This window comes from Gigantopelta aegis, unplaced genomic scaffold (assembly GCF_016097555.1).
Source record: "Gigantopelta aegis isolate Gae_Host unplaced genomic scaffold, Gae_host_genome ctg2366_pilon_pilon:::debris, whole genome shotgun sequence".
NCBI lineage: Eukaryota > Metazoa > Mollusca > Gastropoda > Neomphalida > Peltospiridae > Gigantopelta > Gigantopelta aegis.
Genome location: NW_024532907.1, coordinates 12576 through 30109, shown reverse-complemented (window position 1 = coordinate 30109; position 17534 = coordinate 12576). Strand labels below are relative to the sequence as shown.

Genomic DNA, 17534 nt, shown 5'->3' with positions numbered 1-17534 from the left:
TCATCTGTACACCAGCATTAACATGGCTCCTTCAGTAGTGAACGATGGGATCTGAAATTGAAGTATCATCATCAGTACACCGGTATTAACATGGCTCCTTCAGTAGTGAATGACGGGATCTGAAATGGAATTATCATCATCAGTACACCGGTATTAACATGGCTCCTTCAGTAGTGAACGACGGGATCTGAAATTGAAGTATCATCACCAGTACACCAGTATTAACATGGCTCCTTCAGTAGTGAACGATGGGATCTGAAATTGAAGTATCATCACCAGTACACCAGTATTAACATGGCTCCTTCAGTGGTGAACGATGGGATCTGAAATTGAAGTATCATCACCAGTACACCAGTATTAACATGGCTCCTTCAGTGGTGAACGACGGGATCTGAAATTGAAGTATCATCATAAGTACACCAGTGTGCCATGATGCAATTCATTCACTTTAAAACTGAATGCCCCGTCGTTACCCCCTCCAATTAATTAGAAAGAGATATTTCATACATGTGTATCTATTTTTCTATGATAAATTTTAAGTGGAAAGTTTGCTATGATAAGAACAAAAGAACATGGTGGAAATTTGGTGTAAAATCGCTTTGCTAGTTGATTATATACAATTTATGACCTAAATGAAAAATATGTCAAAAATAATCTTCGGAGATAAAGCTTCTATTATTATAACATTATTACTTTGTGTTATCATATTTCCCATGTACAATTGTCAACACAAAATGTACACCTACATTCACAGTAAAAAAAAGAAAAAAAAGAAGAAAAAAAAGAAGGTTTTTACCAAAAGTGCTTGCTTATTGCAAGATAAGCAACAAATGACTGAAATGTTACAAACCTGGACAGCCAGCACAATTATAATGCAAATGACAGCCGGAATGAGATAGATGCACAGATGAAAGAGAAATGACGTGATCCAGTACATGTTGAATGTGACTCCAGACACTCGTAACTGACTGCGTATCTTAATCTGAATCAAAAACAGAACAGCATACAATGACTCTATCATCCGTATTATCACAAAATATTAGCATTTCAAATGAAACCTTTCAGAATACAAATCTGTCAAGTATTAAAAAAAAAAATTACTTATGTTTACAATGATAGCTATTAGGATTTACTCGGAGAGATCTGTTCTGCCAAGTAAAATCTGTGTTATGGTTGTGTATATAGTATAGAGATGAAAGGAAAGAAACAATCTTCACAGGTTAGGCCATGGTACAATCTTAAGTTGAAAACATTTGTGTCCGTATTTCCCTCACAGCAATTCTGTTGCTTAAATCAGGGTCTGCTTCAGCAAAAACCAGTAGTAGAATATATATATATCTACTGTAATGAAACATTAGTCTTGCAAAGAAGGCTGCAAAATATTAGTTAAAATTAATGAAGATAGATTGATAACAGCATTTGTTATCTTTACAATAAAGTACAATGTACATGTAGGTATGTTAAAAAAAAAATTATTACTTAAATACAGATTTCATGTTTATGAGGAATATAAATGCTTACAATACATGTGTATATATTTTTTTCTTTTCAAATGGTGAGTTTTATTAATGGCTACTTTTACATTGGATTGTTATTATTTTTTTTAAAGCAACTTTACTAGCGAAAGTTGGACAAGGACTGGGATGTGGAGGTGGACAGCGAAAGAAGTTGAAAGATAGGAGGAACTGCCAAATAGGGAAGAAATGAGATGGAATTCAATGGAGAGAAAAGAATGGGGGCAAGGGATACAAAAACTAATTTAATAAAATAAAATAGAGGAAGCCTATAATTGCTTCCAATTAAGGCTGCAAATGTGTTTCTCTTTTACATGATCATTTTATTTCTGTTTTTTATTCTGAAAGGTAATATAGTGCCACATGTGTAATAAAGATAATAATAATAATAATAATAATAATCATATACTAGTAATAATAATAATAATAATAATGTGATAATTTAAAGCAATTACTCAATTATTGTATACTGTGATTCATGAATACCTGGCGATCAGCGACAATCTCCACAGCAAATCCTGCCGGTACAACAACAAATGCCACGGCAAGAATGAATGCTGCCGAGAAGGCATTGGAATTGTATGAAAGTTTTGGCACCCCAGACTGCACAACAGACGGCCACATTAGACTGGATGCAGAGATTCTCGTTATATTCTTAGCAAATGCAAGAAGTCCATTAGAAACCAGACTGATCACTGCTGGCAAAGAATGAATAGCTGTGTCATTGTACATTGCAGTGTACGTCCATTTCAAGTTCTGAGGAGAAAAAAACAAACATATTGCTACATGTAGTGTTTTTAGTATACACACTGAAACACTGATATAGATAAAGTTTAAAGTTTATTTTATTTAATGACACCACATTGATTAATTAATCACCAGCTACTGAATGTCAAACATTTTGTAATTCTGACACGTACATTTTTGTAGTCATTAGAAGAAACCTGCAACATTTTATCATTAGCAGCAAGGGATTTTTTGTAAGTACTTTCCCACAGACAGGAAAGCACATACAAATGTACATACATGCATGTACCACGGCCTTTGACAAGTTGTGGTGTGCAGGTTGGAATGAGAAAAACCAATCAGTTGAATGGATCCACTGAGGTGGTTCAAGCCTGTGACATAAGCACCTCCAGCAAGCACTGAGCTAAATCTTGCCCACTCAAAGTTACTAAGTAACAACTAGTAACTTGATTATATTTATAATAGCAAACATCTATTAATTTACTGAGGTCAACTAAATCTCGCCCACTCAAAGTTACTAAGTAACAACTAGTAACTTGATTATATTTATAATAGCAAACATCTATTAATTTACTGAGGTCAACTAAATCTCGCCCACTCAAAGTTACTAAGTAACAACTAGTAACTTGATTATATTTATAATAGCAAACATCTATTAATCTACTGAGGTCGACTAAATCTCGCCCACTCAAAGTTACTAAGTAACAACTAGTAACTTGATTATATTTATAATAGCAAACATCTATTAATTTACTGAGGTCGACTAAATCTCGCCCACTCAAAGTTACTAAGTAACAACTAGTAACTTGATTATATTTATAAAGCAGCAAACATCTATTAATCTACTGAGGTCGACTAAATCTCGCCCACTCAAAGTTACTAAGTAACAACTAGTAACTTGATTATATTTATAATAGCAAACATCTATTAATTTACTGAGGTCGACTAAATCTCGCCCACTCAAAGTTACTAAGTAACAACTAGTAACTTGATTATATTTATAATAGCAAACATCTATTAATCTACTGAGGTCGACTAAATCTCGCCCACTCAAAGTTACTAAGTAACAACTAGTAACTTGATTATATTTATAATAGCAAACATCTATTAATTTACTGAGGTCAACTAAAATATTGGAGGAAAGACAGAAGTGATTCAAATTCATTCTATAAGGAACGTACATGTATTGCGGGTTTCTTAAGTGATGACATATTTTGTACTAATATATTTTAATTACAAAATTACTGTTTGTAATTTGATTACATTAATAATTATAGTACAAATATGTTAACCTATTCAAGTCACAAACCCTAGGTTCCAAGGTTTGTTTGGGGTTTTTTGTTATTATTATTATTTTTTAACACAAAATGTACATAGAGCCACTACAAGCACCAGGATGATAAGACAACACTCTGGATTTGCCAAAATTGAAAATTTTAGACAAAGTACATGTATAAGTAATATATTATGTATTTTGAAGAAGAAGAAGTTTGTTTTATTTAACGACACCACTAGAGCACATTGATTTATTAATTATCGGATACTCAGGATGTCAAACATTTGGTAATTTTGATATAAATAATTAGTGCATTTAGTAATGACAGTAGTTACTGTCTTTTTAATTACTATTAAGTTCTTGAAAGCAGGCATCGAAATAAGTCGACAATGGTTGTTCAGGTTACCAGTGAGTTACCACATGTCCAAAAGTCGAGAATGGTATTTCATTCTCCATAAAATCTTATAAAACAACAGTAACATGCACCACTGAATTGTGTTACTCAAATATAAGATACACATTCAAGTATCATAACATTGAATAAAAAGTACATGTATTAATGGGTCTATATGAAGTACCGTAGAAAAAATAGGAGTTAATTGTAAATTTGCTTATAAAACATTTAGAGACCCGACTCAATCTCTAATGACGTCACACACATACAATTTGTATGGTGTTGTCATGACATTAGTGTCTCAGACTCTATTAGTCTCGAGTCTAGACTCTAAATGTTTTATAAGCACCATGCAGGCCAGGGCCCAAATTCACTAAACTCTCACAACTTTGCGATCTCACAGAGCAATGCTAAAAGACTTGCAAAGAGGATGCTTTGTTGTCTAGCAGAGCCCAGGGCTCGAACTTGGTTGGGGACGTCACCGATGGCACTTTTGTGCCACCGGATAAAAATTACTGCCGTTGGTATAGCTCTTAACCGACGGCAAAATGTATAAACGTGTATGAACATTATCTGCCAGTATTTAACACGGATGTCTGGGCCCTGGTTGGAGTTAATTGGTGTTTAGTTTGTACCATGCAACGTAACTATATTTAGTCATGCGCATACCCTGTGCATGATTCCATTTATAATAAATTCTTCTTTATTGAAGTTTATTGACATAAATTCAAGAAATTTGACTACATGTAGCCTACATACAGAAAAATAATCTTACAGTCAAGTTTATTTGCTGCAAAAGTCAGTTTAAAAAAATTGACATTGGCATACTCAAAATTGCCATCAGTGGGCCCTTTCACCAACGGTGGGCCCTTTCACCGACGGCAATTTATGTTTTAATTTCCGTGGGTGATAAATTCTTACGTTCGAGCCCTGAGAGCCTAAGAGATCTTTGTGAATTAGGCCCCAGGTCTGTAACCTGTGATAACCTATACACGGGTTACCATGTACTATACTTATTTCGATGCCTGGCAAGGCAATATATAGTGACTTTATTATCAGTGATGAAACATCAACTTACTGTTTGCAAATCATGAAGGTTAAAGCCCATCCAGTGTTTTGGCAGATCAGCAATATTCACAGATGCATTGACCGTATCAACATCATAGACGCTCTTCAGTCCATCTATGAACCAGTTTGAAACTGCAGTGCCTTAAAACCAAGAAAAAAAACCCCACTCAATTTATACTTTTAACTTAACATAACAGAGATATAACACAAACCTCAGTGACAAAAGGCATTTATTTACTGGGGGGGGTGGGGGGGGGGGGAGTGGGTAGGATTCCCCAGAAATAAGTACACTATAGTAAATATGGCTTAATCTAGATAGTTTGGGATTCCATCTCATTTGAAAGAAAAACATGTTTTATTTAACAACACACTCAACACATTTTATTTACGGTTATATGGTGTCAGACATATGGTTAAGGACCACACAGATATTGAGAGAGGAAACCCGCTGTCGCCACTTCATGGGCTATTCTTTCCAATTAGCAGCAAGGGACCTTTTATATGCACCATCCAACAGACAGGGTAGTACATACCACAGCCTTTAATATACCAGTTGTGATGCACTGGCTGGAACAAGAAATAGACCATAGGATTTCAAATTTCATGGAACATTTTTTCGGTTCCGTGCCTTGTGATCATGGGAACCCATTGAAAACTGTTTTAGGTTCCGTTTAATAGTCGTACTCGATATAATAATCATGGGAAATGAAATTTCGGTTTCATGATTTTAATGACACGATACCAACACGGTACCGGAAATGACAGTTTCCATGAAATCCAAAGGCTTGCACTGACTGGGATCGATCCTAGACTGACCATGCATTAAGCGAGAACTTTATCACTGGGCTATGTCCAGCTCCTTGCCGTAAGCATGGCATCCTCAGGGTTCATACCTTAAAGACCAAACACATTCAAAGACTTTCAAAGACATTTACACAGTGGTCAAAGACAAATCAGTTCGTTTACATTGCTGTCCATGGCAACAAATTGTGTGTTTTTTTACATGTATCATGACAGGTTAAACCTTGTAACTGGAAAATATCAAGTACATGCAGCTGTAAAAGATATCATCATTGCTTTGGCTATGATTTGTGATAATTTAAAGACTTTTAAAGACTTTTATTACAATTCAAATACTTTCAAAGACCTAAAAATATTTTTTTCAAATTCAAAGATTTTTTCAAGGAATTTAAAGACCGCTACGAACCCTGATCCTACTAAATCTGCAGCCTGAATAATAAACCTGACTTGCTCAGCAAAATCCATTGAATCAGATAAATGACATCCATACCATAAACATTTAAAAAAAAAAAATTAATGAATAAAAATTTAACGACACCCCAGCACAAAAATACACATTGGCTGTTGGGTGTCAGAAAAGGTAAGTACAGTCAACTCCACTTATTTGCACATCGGTTTATAGCATAATTCGGTTAATCGACTATTTTCACCCAACACGGAACCATTTGCCCTTATAACACTACAAAACATCCGGTTAATTGCACAGACTACAGGCTATATATCGGTTATTTGCACATATAAATAACGATTTTTTGGGGTTTTTTGGTGCTAAATTAATGTCACAAATGACTGAGAATGTCTATCAAACTTTGGCAAAAAAACTCAAATAAATCACCGATTAATCTGTTTTGTTTGAGCTCACTGTGTGGTAAGCCGACTGTAAGTGTAATCGCTGTTTACAGAGTCGACGTGTGACATGCAAATGAGATGGTGTGCACGTTACTACTGGCGAATCACAATACCCGACTACAAGATTTAAGAATGACATAATTAAGTTGAATAAACCTAAGACCTAATGTTTTGTTTGCAATATATTGCTGTTAATCAGAGGCCATCTCAATAACAAGTAACTCTCCGACTATTATTTTTAGAAGTACCGCCTGTGCGCTTGTACGCATGCGCACTCAACTATTGAGGCCCTATTCGATTGACGTGTTCAGGGCAATCATTGTTCTGTATCAATTATTACGTTATGTTGAGAAGCCTTGTTAATAATTAAAAGATTACAGATCAATCGTCCTAGGCGGTTATGTTTTTAATAAATGTGACCGAGAAAGGGTTGTGTTCACTTATTCATTAGATGCAGTGTACGCTATATCTGTTAAATGCAAAAGAAACGATTTATCACTTGCTTCCCGGAAAATGTAGCGGAAAAAAAAAAGACTGGTGGGGGAGGTCGTCAAAAAAACAAACATAACAAAGACCGTTATTTATGGATCGTCCCTAAGTTTCTGCTATATTGTTAGACACCAATCAGTCGGACCTCACCATGAAGGTCAGTCAATTGTGTTAGACCGGTCATGCATGCAATGCAGACTGCTGGAACTGATAACGACTCACTAGCCGAGCTTAACTTTAATTGCTTAACTATAGCAAAGTCATTATTTGGGGATCACAAATAATACCAAAGCTTGCCGTATCTTTTGGGATGGAAAGAACACCATACCAGCAAATGCATACAAGTTCACGTAATTCTATTCGGTCAATCAACAGCCCGGTAATTCCGGAAACTGACGTCATTTTGTAAACACGTGCACCGATGAAACGTGAACTTTTGATGGTTCTGTTGTTTCAAGTTTATCTCATTAACTACATGGCTAATACACTTTGTTTACACTAGTGGATGGTCAGTGGGTTTTTTTTTAATGCACAAAGTTTGTGTTTTTAGAAAACGACGCCAGTTTGTGTTTTTAGAAAACGACGCCCAGTGACGGACGTTGTTGGTTTTTTAGAAAATGATTTCTGGTCTGGCAGATTAAAACAAAAACGCCATGCTAATTATATATATCGATAGATATATTTTTTTACATTTATATGTATCTAACTGCATGTGACATGTGTTAACTGTAATAGTTCCGGTATGAAGTACCGCATTATGCTAGACTGTCTCCCATGCCACTTTGTAGTTGGATGGCTGTTACAAAGTGAAAGTCGGTACTCTATCGGTTAATCGACTAACCCGGTTAATTGCACAAAATCGAGCAGCACCGAGGGTATGCAAATAAGCGGGTTTGACTGTACATTGTAATATTATTTACATTAAGAATAAAATTTATATTCTTAATGTCAATAATATTTCCATATACTTCCCTTTTCTGACACCCAATAGCCGATGTGTACTGGGAATTACCAGATGTTTGACATTCAATAGTCAATGATTAATACATCAATGCGTTCTAGTGAAATTATAAAAATGTTTGTCCTGGGGTGTCGTTCAAAAGTAAATAAATACATGTAAAATTCTGAAAATATTAGAACATTACGACTTTACAAAATAATTCAGAATGCATTACCTGTGGAATCAACAGCAAGGAAAGGTGCCTTCTTTGGCCCAACATAGAAAGGTTTCATTGTCACTGGTTTTGCAAATGATGTGTCCTCAGATGTGCCTTGCTTGCTGAGAATGCAGCCAATCACCACCAATGCAATGGGTACCAGTATCTGGAAGATCAGGGAACTTATCCTCCGAATCTTTAAAAGAAATCTAATCTTAAGCAATGCCCAGAATCGCTGAGATGTAATGTTGGTGTTTTCATCCCAAGTGTTTATTCGGTGGTGCTTGTTTTGCGAGGGTGGTTGGACTGGGACAGGTTCTTCAGTCTCTGAACCTGTGGAAATATATATATTTATTATGTAAATAGCAATTAAATATATAGATCTACAGAAACCATAACAGTGATATCCGGTGAAAAGTCATATATCTTCACTGTATTTCAGCTACAGTGAAAATATAGAAATCGTATTTACTTTTTTTGTAAAAGTTAAAGATTAAATTATCTCCCTTTGTCTAAAAAAAAATTTGTAGGTTTTTTTTTGAGGATCGCTTTGTCAGGTATGTTTGCACAGCAGTATTATTAAATAAATATTAATTTAATAAAGTTCCATCGGAAGAAATGTATCATGGCGTTTTCGTTTTCGTTTTCGATTTAATAAGAAAAGATATTAACAAAAAGTGCAAGATACTGTCCAAAATTAAGAAATATGTATATATTAAATAGACCATTTCATGGTATTTTTTCAAATATGATTTTTATGTCAACTTGTGATATGTAAAAACCATATTTTCACTCATTGCTTCACAATTTGTGAAAATATGGTTTTGACACATCACTCGTTGATATAAAAATTGTATTCGGAAAACCCCATGAAATAGCCTCTATATATTGAGGTTATTATCAGAGTGTGCTTCGATATTGTCAATATCATATACAGTGAAACCCCTCTAAACCGGACACCCTTGGGATCAAGACAAATGTCCATTTAAAAAGGGATCCGGTTTAGAGAGGTTAAGTTCTGTCCTGGTTTTTAGAAAGGGACTCTGTAAGACGTCCGGTTTTGAGGGAATTCAAGTTTACAGAGGGTCCGGTCTTGAGAGGTTTCACTGTATTCGGAATAAAAATTGTATTATGAGAGCCATATATTCCTAATATACAATGTAGGATACTGACGATACCGAAACACACAAGGGTAATAATCTCTTTATCATATAATCTCAAGCTCAATAAAACATGTTTTTGTAAACTGTATATGCAATTTTAATTCCAGTCGGCCATTACTCGACATTCAAATGATGTAAGAATAGGTGACACGGTGTCTTTTTGAATGAAAATGACGTCAAACTTGAATGACATCATTTTGGATATCCTTACATAAAAATAAATTAGTGCTTAACATTTTTGTTTGTTTTCTATAGCTGAACGCTGGATAGCTCTCAGTATAAAGTTGGTATTAATGTTTTGTTTGTTTGATGACTGTGAATTCATACGTCAATTATGGAGCGTCCGCTTAGTACGTTTGCTTAAATGTCAATAAACATAGTGCCATGACCTCGATTAATTTACATCCAATTTGCAAAGTTATTAAATTCTGAAAGTACGTGATCTGAAAACTATCACATACTTCGATTACACTGGATATACTACCTATTATATGATAAAAAGAGATATTCTCATTGACTGTTTGTACAATTAATGCCATATGGACCATGTTTCAGGATAATCATTGGCAACAGCTAATTGGCACCATTTAGTTTTATAATTAGTGAAGGTTGTGATTTTAGCTAACTAGATTGTTGTCTTGGAACGTGAGAATTTAAAAGCTTCTTACCCATAACACATTTTACAACTAAAACTGATCTAATGCAAAAGAATAAAAAATTATAAAAAGAGAAACTGTTTAAGTAATGTATTTGAATATAATCACTGGACATAATTCTACCATAAAAACTTGCAATACAAATTTAATCCCCCCTAAAATGGTAATTTGTTTTGTGTGTAATTTTTGCCCCATTATAAGTATAAAATAATATTTTGATTGAAAAAACCCCTTATAGGCAAAGCTATGATCATACTTTCCAAATAATTTGATTACAGATATACATAAACATGTATTTACTTACCTATTTTCAAGAACACTTCTTCCAGTGATGTCATGGACACTCCGTAGCCTTTAATACCGAGCGACTCAAAAAGTGTCTGTCTCTGGTCAACAGGTGACTCAAGTGCAGCAAACAATTCTGAAGGAAAAAAACAAGTAAATCCAAAAATGGTCCATAAATGTTATATCTGTAGTGATATTTTCAGTGATTTGTTTCTTTCTTCATTATTTAATGATTGCCTGTTATTTCTTTTATGTTCATCAGGGTATGAACAAAAACAATCATCCGCAATCTGTGTGAATCGGCGAAGCCGTTCTCCCATCAGTTTGCAGACAATATTTATAATTAAATTTGAATTATACTTGCTAATAATAACACTAAAAGGTCATACTTTATTTTGAATTATTTTTAGTCCATAAACGGAAATTTAATTATTAATATATGCAAGCAAGAAATATGTACGAAGTAAATAACCATACATTATATTATTATGACAAAATTTAACAAATACATGTATTGTACAAAACTTCAGTTTTCAGTACGAGTTCATACAGAGTTTCAGAAGTTAGCAATTTGGATTTGTTTTTGTTTTTTAATTTATTTTTGTGCTTATATCCAATTAAGATTCAAGCACATTATCCTAGGCATACAGAACAGGCAAAACTAGCTGCTGTCTGTACAGAATAAAGAGTTAATGCTTAGTTGTTAGTGCTTAGTAATAGAGACAAAGTGGTGTACCCCTAACAAATGAACCATTAAAACTCACTCTATAGTCCGTTTATGGCAAAAGGGACCAGATGAAAAATCATTTAACTACATGTATACACTGTGTAATGCTAAAACATATAAAAGCATATTACATGTAACTTATAAACCAATACAAACTCTGATAACATTTTCCACAAACAAATGTTAAAATTCATATCAAAACATATTATTACTGTTTAAACCCATACCAACTTGCAAATTTTTTTTTTATAAAAATCTCAGGGTAAACAAAACATTTCTTTACAAATTATCATCAAATTGTACATAATAGATTAAAGCTTAGTTTTAATGCAGGGGTGAAGACAAAATACTGGAACAGCCAGGCTAGACAGTATGACCTTGATAATGCAGTACACAAAGACTAAAGGCAGAATACCGGCCTTGGTGGTGTTGTGGTTAAATCATTGGACATAAGGCTGGTAGGTACAGGGTTCGCAGCCCAGTACCGGCTCCCACCAAGAGCGAGTTTTAATGACTCAATGGGTAGGTACATGTATAAGACCACTACACCCTCTTTTCTCTCACTAACATCTGATAACTAACACACTGTCTTCGACAAGACAGCCCAGAAAGCTGCAGGGTGTGCGTGTCCAGGATAGTGTGCTTGAACTTTAATTGGATATAAGCACAAAAATAAGTTGAAAAAAAGGCAGAATTGAGTGTGTTTCACCTTTGCTGTTCCATCAGTTACCTTCATCGCTGTATCAAAACTATGCAATTTAGAGGAAATTTGTAAAGAATCTTTTTTATTCACATGCGAGTGTGATATTTTCTTAATACCATATTATCCATATCTTTTTTTTATGAATAGGCCAACAAGAACCGTGCTAAATGTACTCAGAAGGAGACGATGAAACAACATCATTTTCCGAAATAACATCATTTTGGTAAGCGATTACACAGAGCTAAGACTGGAAGCCACATTATGTTATGAGGTCACTTCTCAAAATGACATCATGTGTGTCATACTGGTTATAGTTCCCTGTATATCTTGAACTTTGTGGATAATAAATGACCGTATGACTTACTGCAGATATGTATATATCACGTAAAGGCCATGTACAAATATTTAATATTTAAAGCTATCAAACAGCTACACACTCGGAAACTTTGTCACTTCCGCCATAGGCATGGTGAAGGCAAGCTCTTTGCCATGTGACCTCTTCTTTTCAATGCCAGACACGTGCTGTCTCAGTATTTCGGTCACTCTATCATCATCACAATCAGGGTCCACAACCATGCTGAAAATCATTTTGTTAAATGTTTTATAATTACTTTTTTAATCTAAAATTATTATATATTTTTTATATTTGTTATTTAATATGATTTAAAAATAATTTGGGGGGGGGGGGGGTTAAAACTGGAGAAAACTTGGAGTGTTTTCTCTTTTATAGATACATTATTGGCTGTTGGGATGTTCGAACCAATACACTGACTGAGAGAATCATTTACAGGTACAGCTATAAATCATATTTCAGTGACTTTGGACTTATATATAGTTTGTGAAAAACAGAACTAAATGCAAAAAAAACACCCCGAAACAAGTAACATTATTGAGTAAATCACATATCTATGTATTTTGGTATAAATAAAATTTTAACACATTTAAAATATGGTTTAAACATGTATTGATCAACATCTACGGGTGCAACCATAAACCATGTTTTATTACTCTACCATGTTTAGTTTGTAAGAAACATCTGAACGCAAAAGATAATGAATCACTGGCATCGGGAAAATAACAACTCTATCTTGCCTTTTGAATTTCCTCCATAAAGATATGATCATAGTTATGAATGTTTTTAGTTACTTGATTGTCCATTGGTTTACTATATTTAAATCTTTCCCTACAGTTTACAATTTTCACGAAACACTTGTTGTTACTGGTTTGAATACCAACCAAATAATATCTCTGCATTCTAAAGAACTGTTCTTACTTCAAATGGTATCCAATTCCAAATCTCTGTTTCAGAAACAATGATGATCCACAACATTTCAGTTTGCCATGGCTAATAATGGCTTTGCGATCTGGAAAATACAAAACCATATATAAGCTATTTCAAATAAAGTGTTCACCCAAGTTACTCCTCAATATCAGTAAACAATGTTTTATATGCACCTTTCCAAAGGAAGTACAATACATATGACAACCTTTGATAAATCAGTTATATGCAGTATTTGAATAGAAAATAACCCAAAGGACTTACTCTGCCCTGTTAACACAAAAGGCAGCAAATGAAAAATCAGGTGCAAAATGAGTTAATTAAGGCTACCATATGAACTGTGTTATTTTAAAACAAGCATTCTGAGAGTACTACTAAAGCAACACATCTACTGGGCCCAACACATTTTCCATATCACCTAAGTTCAAGGGCCATAATTCTGTGACAATTTAGTAAATCACCATGAAAGTCAAACTTAATCTGCAACAGTGTACAATAAAGCTTTAAATAAATATACGTTTTCCACACCTTTTCTAAAATACATTAAACTATTTTCAAGACTACTGGAATCAAGTGCAATTCAATGTTTAAAGCTGTCTTTATGCTTCCACGTTTTGGAAAGCACACACTTTCTTATATATTTGCATGAAAACAATGTCCCACAAATCGAAACCCACTTATCTTAAGACACACTGTACAAGTATTATGAAATGGAAACTCCCAATTAGCTTCCAAATGTTAACGACCGAGTGTAAAAGGAGATTGTATTAGGGCAACGTTATGCAAGTTACTGAAATTTGCTAATTTTCCATACTTTTTCAAACTTTGTACGCAAAATTGTTTTTTTCCATACTTTTTCAAGAACTGGAAAATTAAAAATATAAATTCCATACTTTTCCAGGATTTCCATACTGAGTACGAACCCTGTCTATAGTTTCCTCCGGTTGCACCGGTCGGGGACTAATAATAATCTTCCAGAAATCAACTTTTTTAACACCACGATTCAAGATACAAACTATTACATCACACACGTATGTTTTAATGCACATCAATCTGTAAAACTTTATTCTAATACCTGCTAGTATATCAGCTTCATCCATGAAATGAGTGGTCAACAGAATTATCTTCCCCTCTTTGCTGTTCTTCAGGAGAGACCACAGGTGGCGTCTGGAGTAAGGATCCATTCCTGCTGTTGGCTCATCGAGAAACAGGATCTGTTGAAAGACATCAATGTTTAAAACTACACCAAGGTGCATACACAATTTGGACAAGAAAATCCAAGTGTTTTTTAAGCACTTTTCACAGTAAAATTTGTTTTAAAGAGCTTTTGCAATCACCATAATCAAATTGGTAAAACTTAATCTCATATATTTTCGTCATTATTTAAAATATTGTAACAACATATCCAATTATTTTCTATATTTGTGATAAAATGACTCAGGCTAGTTAAAAGAGTGTTCGATATAAGCACTTGTCTGTTTGTCCTGACAAGTGAAAATCTGCTTGACAAGCAAAATGTATCTCAATGGTTGCTCTGTGGACAAGTAAAAATTATCAGTGCAGTTTAATTTTCAGCAATCAAATCATCATCTTTGTACTTCAGTAAAACAAACCATTTATTTGGACATATGAAAATATTGGCAGACAAGTAAGTTTGTAGTCACACTTTTCTATTGGACTAGTGAAAAATTCTGCTTGTTTTTATCACTGAAAAACTTTCAATATATACCATCTGACAAATTTTGAAATTACAAGAAAATAAACTTGAAGAAGGTAAATTTTAATATTCAGGGTTCATACACTTAAAGGAAGTCAAAATTCCAGGGTTTTTCAAGCACTTTCCAGGTCAACTTTACCAAAATTCCAGGACCTTACCGAGTTAATGGTGGACAACTTATGACCAAACTTTACTTCCGTTATACATGTACATCCTCAAAATCTGATAGGGGTATTTTTGTTTTGTTTTTTAATTTAAATTAATGTGATTTCCAGAACAAATGTCTTTTAATGACCCCTGTAAAATTTTGAGTTATTCAAAACTACTCAGGAGTAATAGATTATACATTGTACATGTACAGGAGGCCAAATGATTTGTCACAAATAAACACAGATTTTCTACTTTCGTTCAAAAACTTCCCAAGGCGTTGTTTATGCTTCACTCCTTCGCTGTGACTCACTAGCGCCGATTTCTCCATGTTCGCCACACTGAAATTGCGAGTACAAATGGTGCATCTTGCGCTGTGTTTGTCGGGTCCACGCACCAACCAGTCCTTATAATTCACTGCCTGTATCCACAGGTCATTAAACATGCAAGTGCCAACCATCTTTGTGGGTTTACAATAGATTCATTAACTTGACACGCTCCCTGAACTTGCTAAATACCCAGCGGCAAATAGTGACCAGACCTGTCAACCCTCCCGGATTCCGCGGGAGTCTCCCGGTATTTGATCAAATCTCCTTTCTCTTGTGCTGGAGGACAATTTCTCCTTTTAAATGACATTTTTGTAAGCATAAAAAAAAATCGATCCTCTTTTATCAAAATAACATAAGGGAAGTAACTCTGCCTTTTTTATCTCATTCAGAAAATGTCGACTACTTTCGGTTTCTGAAAATGTAACATATATAAAACTATCCAATTTAGTTCTAATAACACCTCTAAATTGTAAAATGTCTTCCCACTGGATTACATAATGCAACTATGACGAATCTGAACTGCCAGACTCCCGAGTTGACAGCGATACACACGATCGTGACGATGCGTGTTAAAATCACATGTCACAGCAAGACAATGAAAATACCAATTAACTGTATAAACATACTTGTGTCAGTTAATTTTGTATGTTTGTGCAGTAAAATGTTGGTTATAAGGGTACACTTCAAGAAATTATTTTTGTACAATTAAAAAATGTTGTGTTTGACATTGACATAAAGTTACTCACGGAAAAGGGTATAATTCTGGTATATTTCACACGATGTCCGTAATGATTATACGGTAATGAGGTTTTACTTATGATTAATGAAAATACAATGTTTATTGCATCATTATAATGATTTTAAATAAGTACCACGCCACCGTTCCTCATTATAGTAAAAATTGAATATTAATTTATACAATTTATATAAACTTGTCTTTGGTAGCCTACTTAGGTACACTAACCACAAATGATAATGTAACGCAACCTGTAAGGCTGTAAGTGTAATACCGTAAATGTACTAATTAATTTTTTAATTTCTTGTTCATGTTCTTAACATTTTGGGATAACATTTTTTTTTTTTTTTTTAAATATGTATTAAATCATAATAATATTTAAACTTAAAAAAAAAAAAATAATAATAAAAAAAAAAAAAATATTATTATGTTTTGTTTTTTTTATTATTATTTTTTTAATGCCAAGATCTAAGGTTAACAAGTATATATGACATTATATAGTATTCATATAACTTATTGTAATACTTTTTTTTTTAAATCTTGCGATTTTGGGTTAAATTGTGTGAATTTTAAAAATCTCCTGCTTTTTGACAAAATCTCCTGCTTTTTCAACACACACCTCCTGCTTTCTCTTGACTAAAGGTTGACAGGTCTGATAGTGACAAACTTTCTTTTCCAATATGGCGACACTGTCGCTTGGATCTTGTGGCCGCGTGATTCTCGCATCGCAAGATAAAAAACCCCCAAAACATTCACACGTCAACTGAGCCGGTAAACATCGATTGGCCGGGCGATTGGCATTTGATTGTGCCGCGGAAATGAAACAAATAATTTACTTACATGTTAAATAAAGTAAATAAAGCCTCTGTTTTAGGCGTTTATATTTTATTTTAATTTTATAATTTTCAAGGGTTTTCCAGACCGCAAGATGATTTTCAAGGGTATTCAAGCACTGGAATACATTAGTTTATTTTCAAGGGTTTTCAAGGGTTTTCCAGGTGCGTATGAACCCTGAATATTTAATGTGAAATTCAAGTGTACCTGTATGTCTGCAACTAGCATTTATACCGGTCATGTGTTTACATGTGTTTGGTATTACAGAAGACGGAAAATTTTAAGGAAATTTGAAAATGAAATGTGTGTACTTCTAGCTACATGCTACCAGCCTCGGTGGCGTCGTGGTTAGGCCATCGGTCAACAGGCTGGTAGGTGCTGGGTTCGGATCCCAGTCGAGGCATGGGATTTTTAATCCAGATACCGACTCCAAACCCTGAGTGAGTGCTCCACAAGGCTCAATGGTTAGGTGTAAACCACTTGCACCGACCAGTGATCCATAACTGGTTCAACAAAGGCCATGGTTTGTGCTATCCTGCCTGTGGGAAATGCAAATAAAAGATCCCTTGCTGCTAATCGGAAAGAGTAGCCCATGAAGTGGCGACAGCGGGTTTCCTCTCAAAATCTGTGTGGTCCTTAACCATATGTCTGACGCCATATAAC

The 17534-nt window shown here is 34.3% G+C and overlaps 1 protein-coding gene across 3 annotated transcripts in view; it reads right to left on the bottom strand.

The window, feature by feature from the left end:
• The window catches only part of LOC121391414 (cholesterol transporter ABCA5-like), a 56978-nt gene that overhangs the window by 26875 nt on the left and 12569 nt on the right, over nt 1-17534 (bottom strand). For all 3 annotated transcript variants that reach the window (XM_041523057.1, XM_041523059.1, XM_041523058.1), the window contains exons 11-18: nt 14184-14322; nt 13103-13193; nt 12267-12406; nt 10419-10535; nt 8314-8628; nt 5010-5140; nt 2001-2270; nt 851-982 (exon numbers count right to left, since the gene is read on the bottom strand). In XM_041523057.1, coding sequence (XP_041378991.1) covers nt 851-982; nt 2001-2270; nt 5010-5140; nt 8314-8628; nt 10419-10535; nt 12267-12406; nt 13103-13193; nt 14184-14322 — 1335 coding nt within the window. The remainder of the gene's footprint in view (nt 1-850; nt 983-2000; nt 2271-5009; nt 5141-8313; nt 8629-10418; nt 10536-12266; nt 12407-13102; nt 13194-14183; nt 14323-17534) is intronic.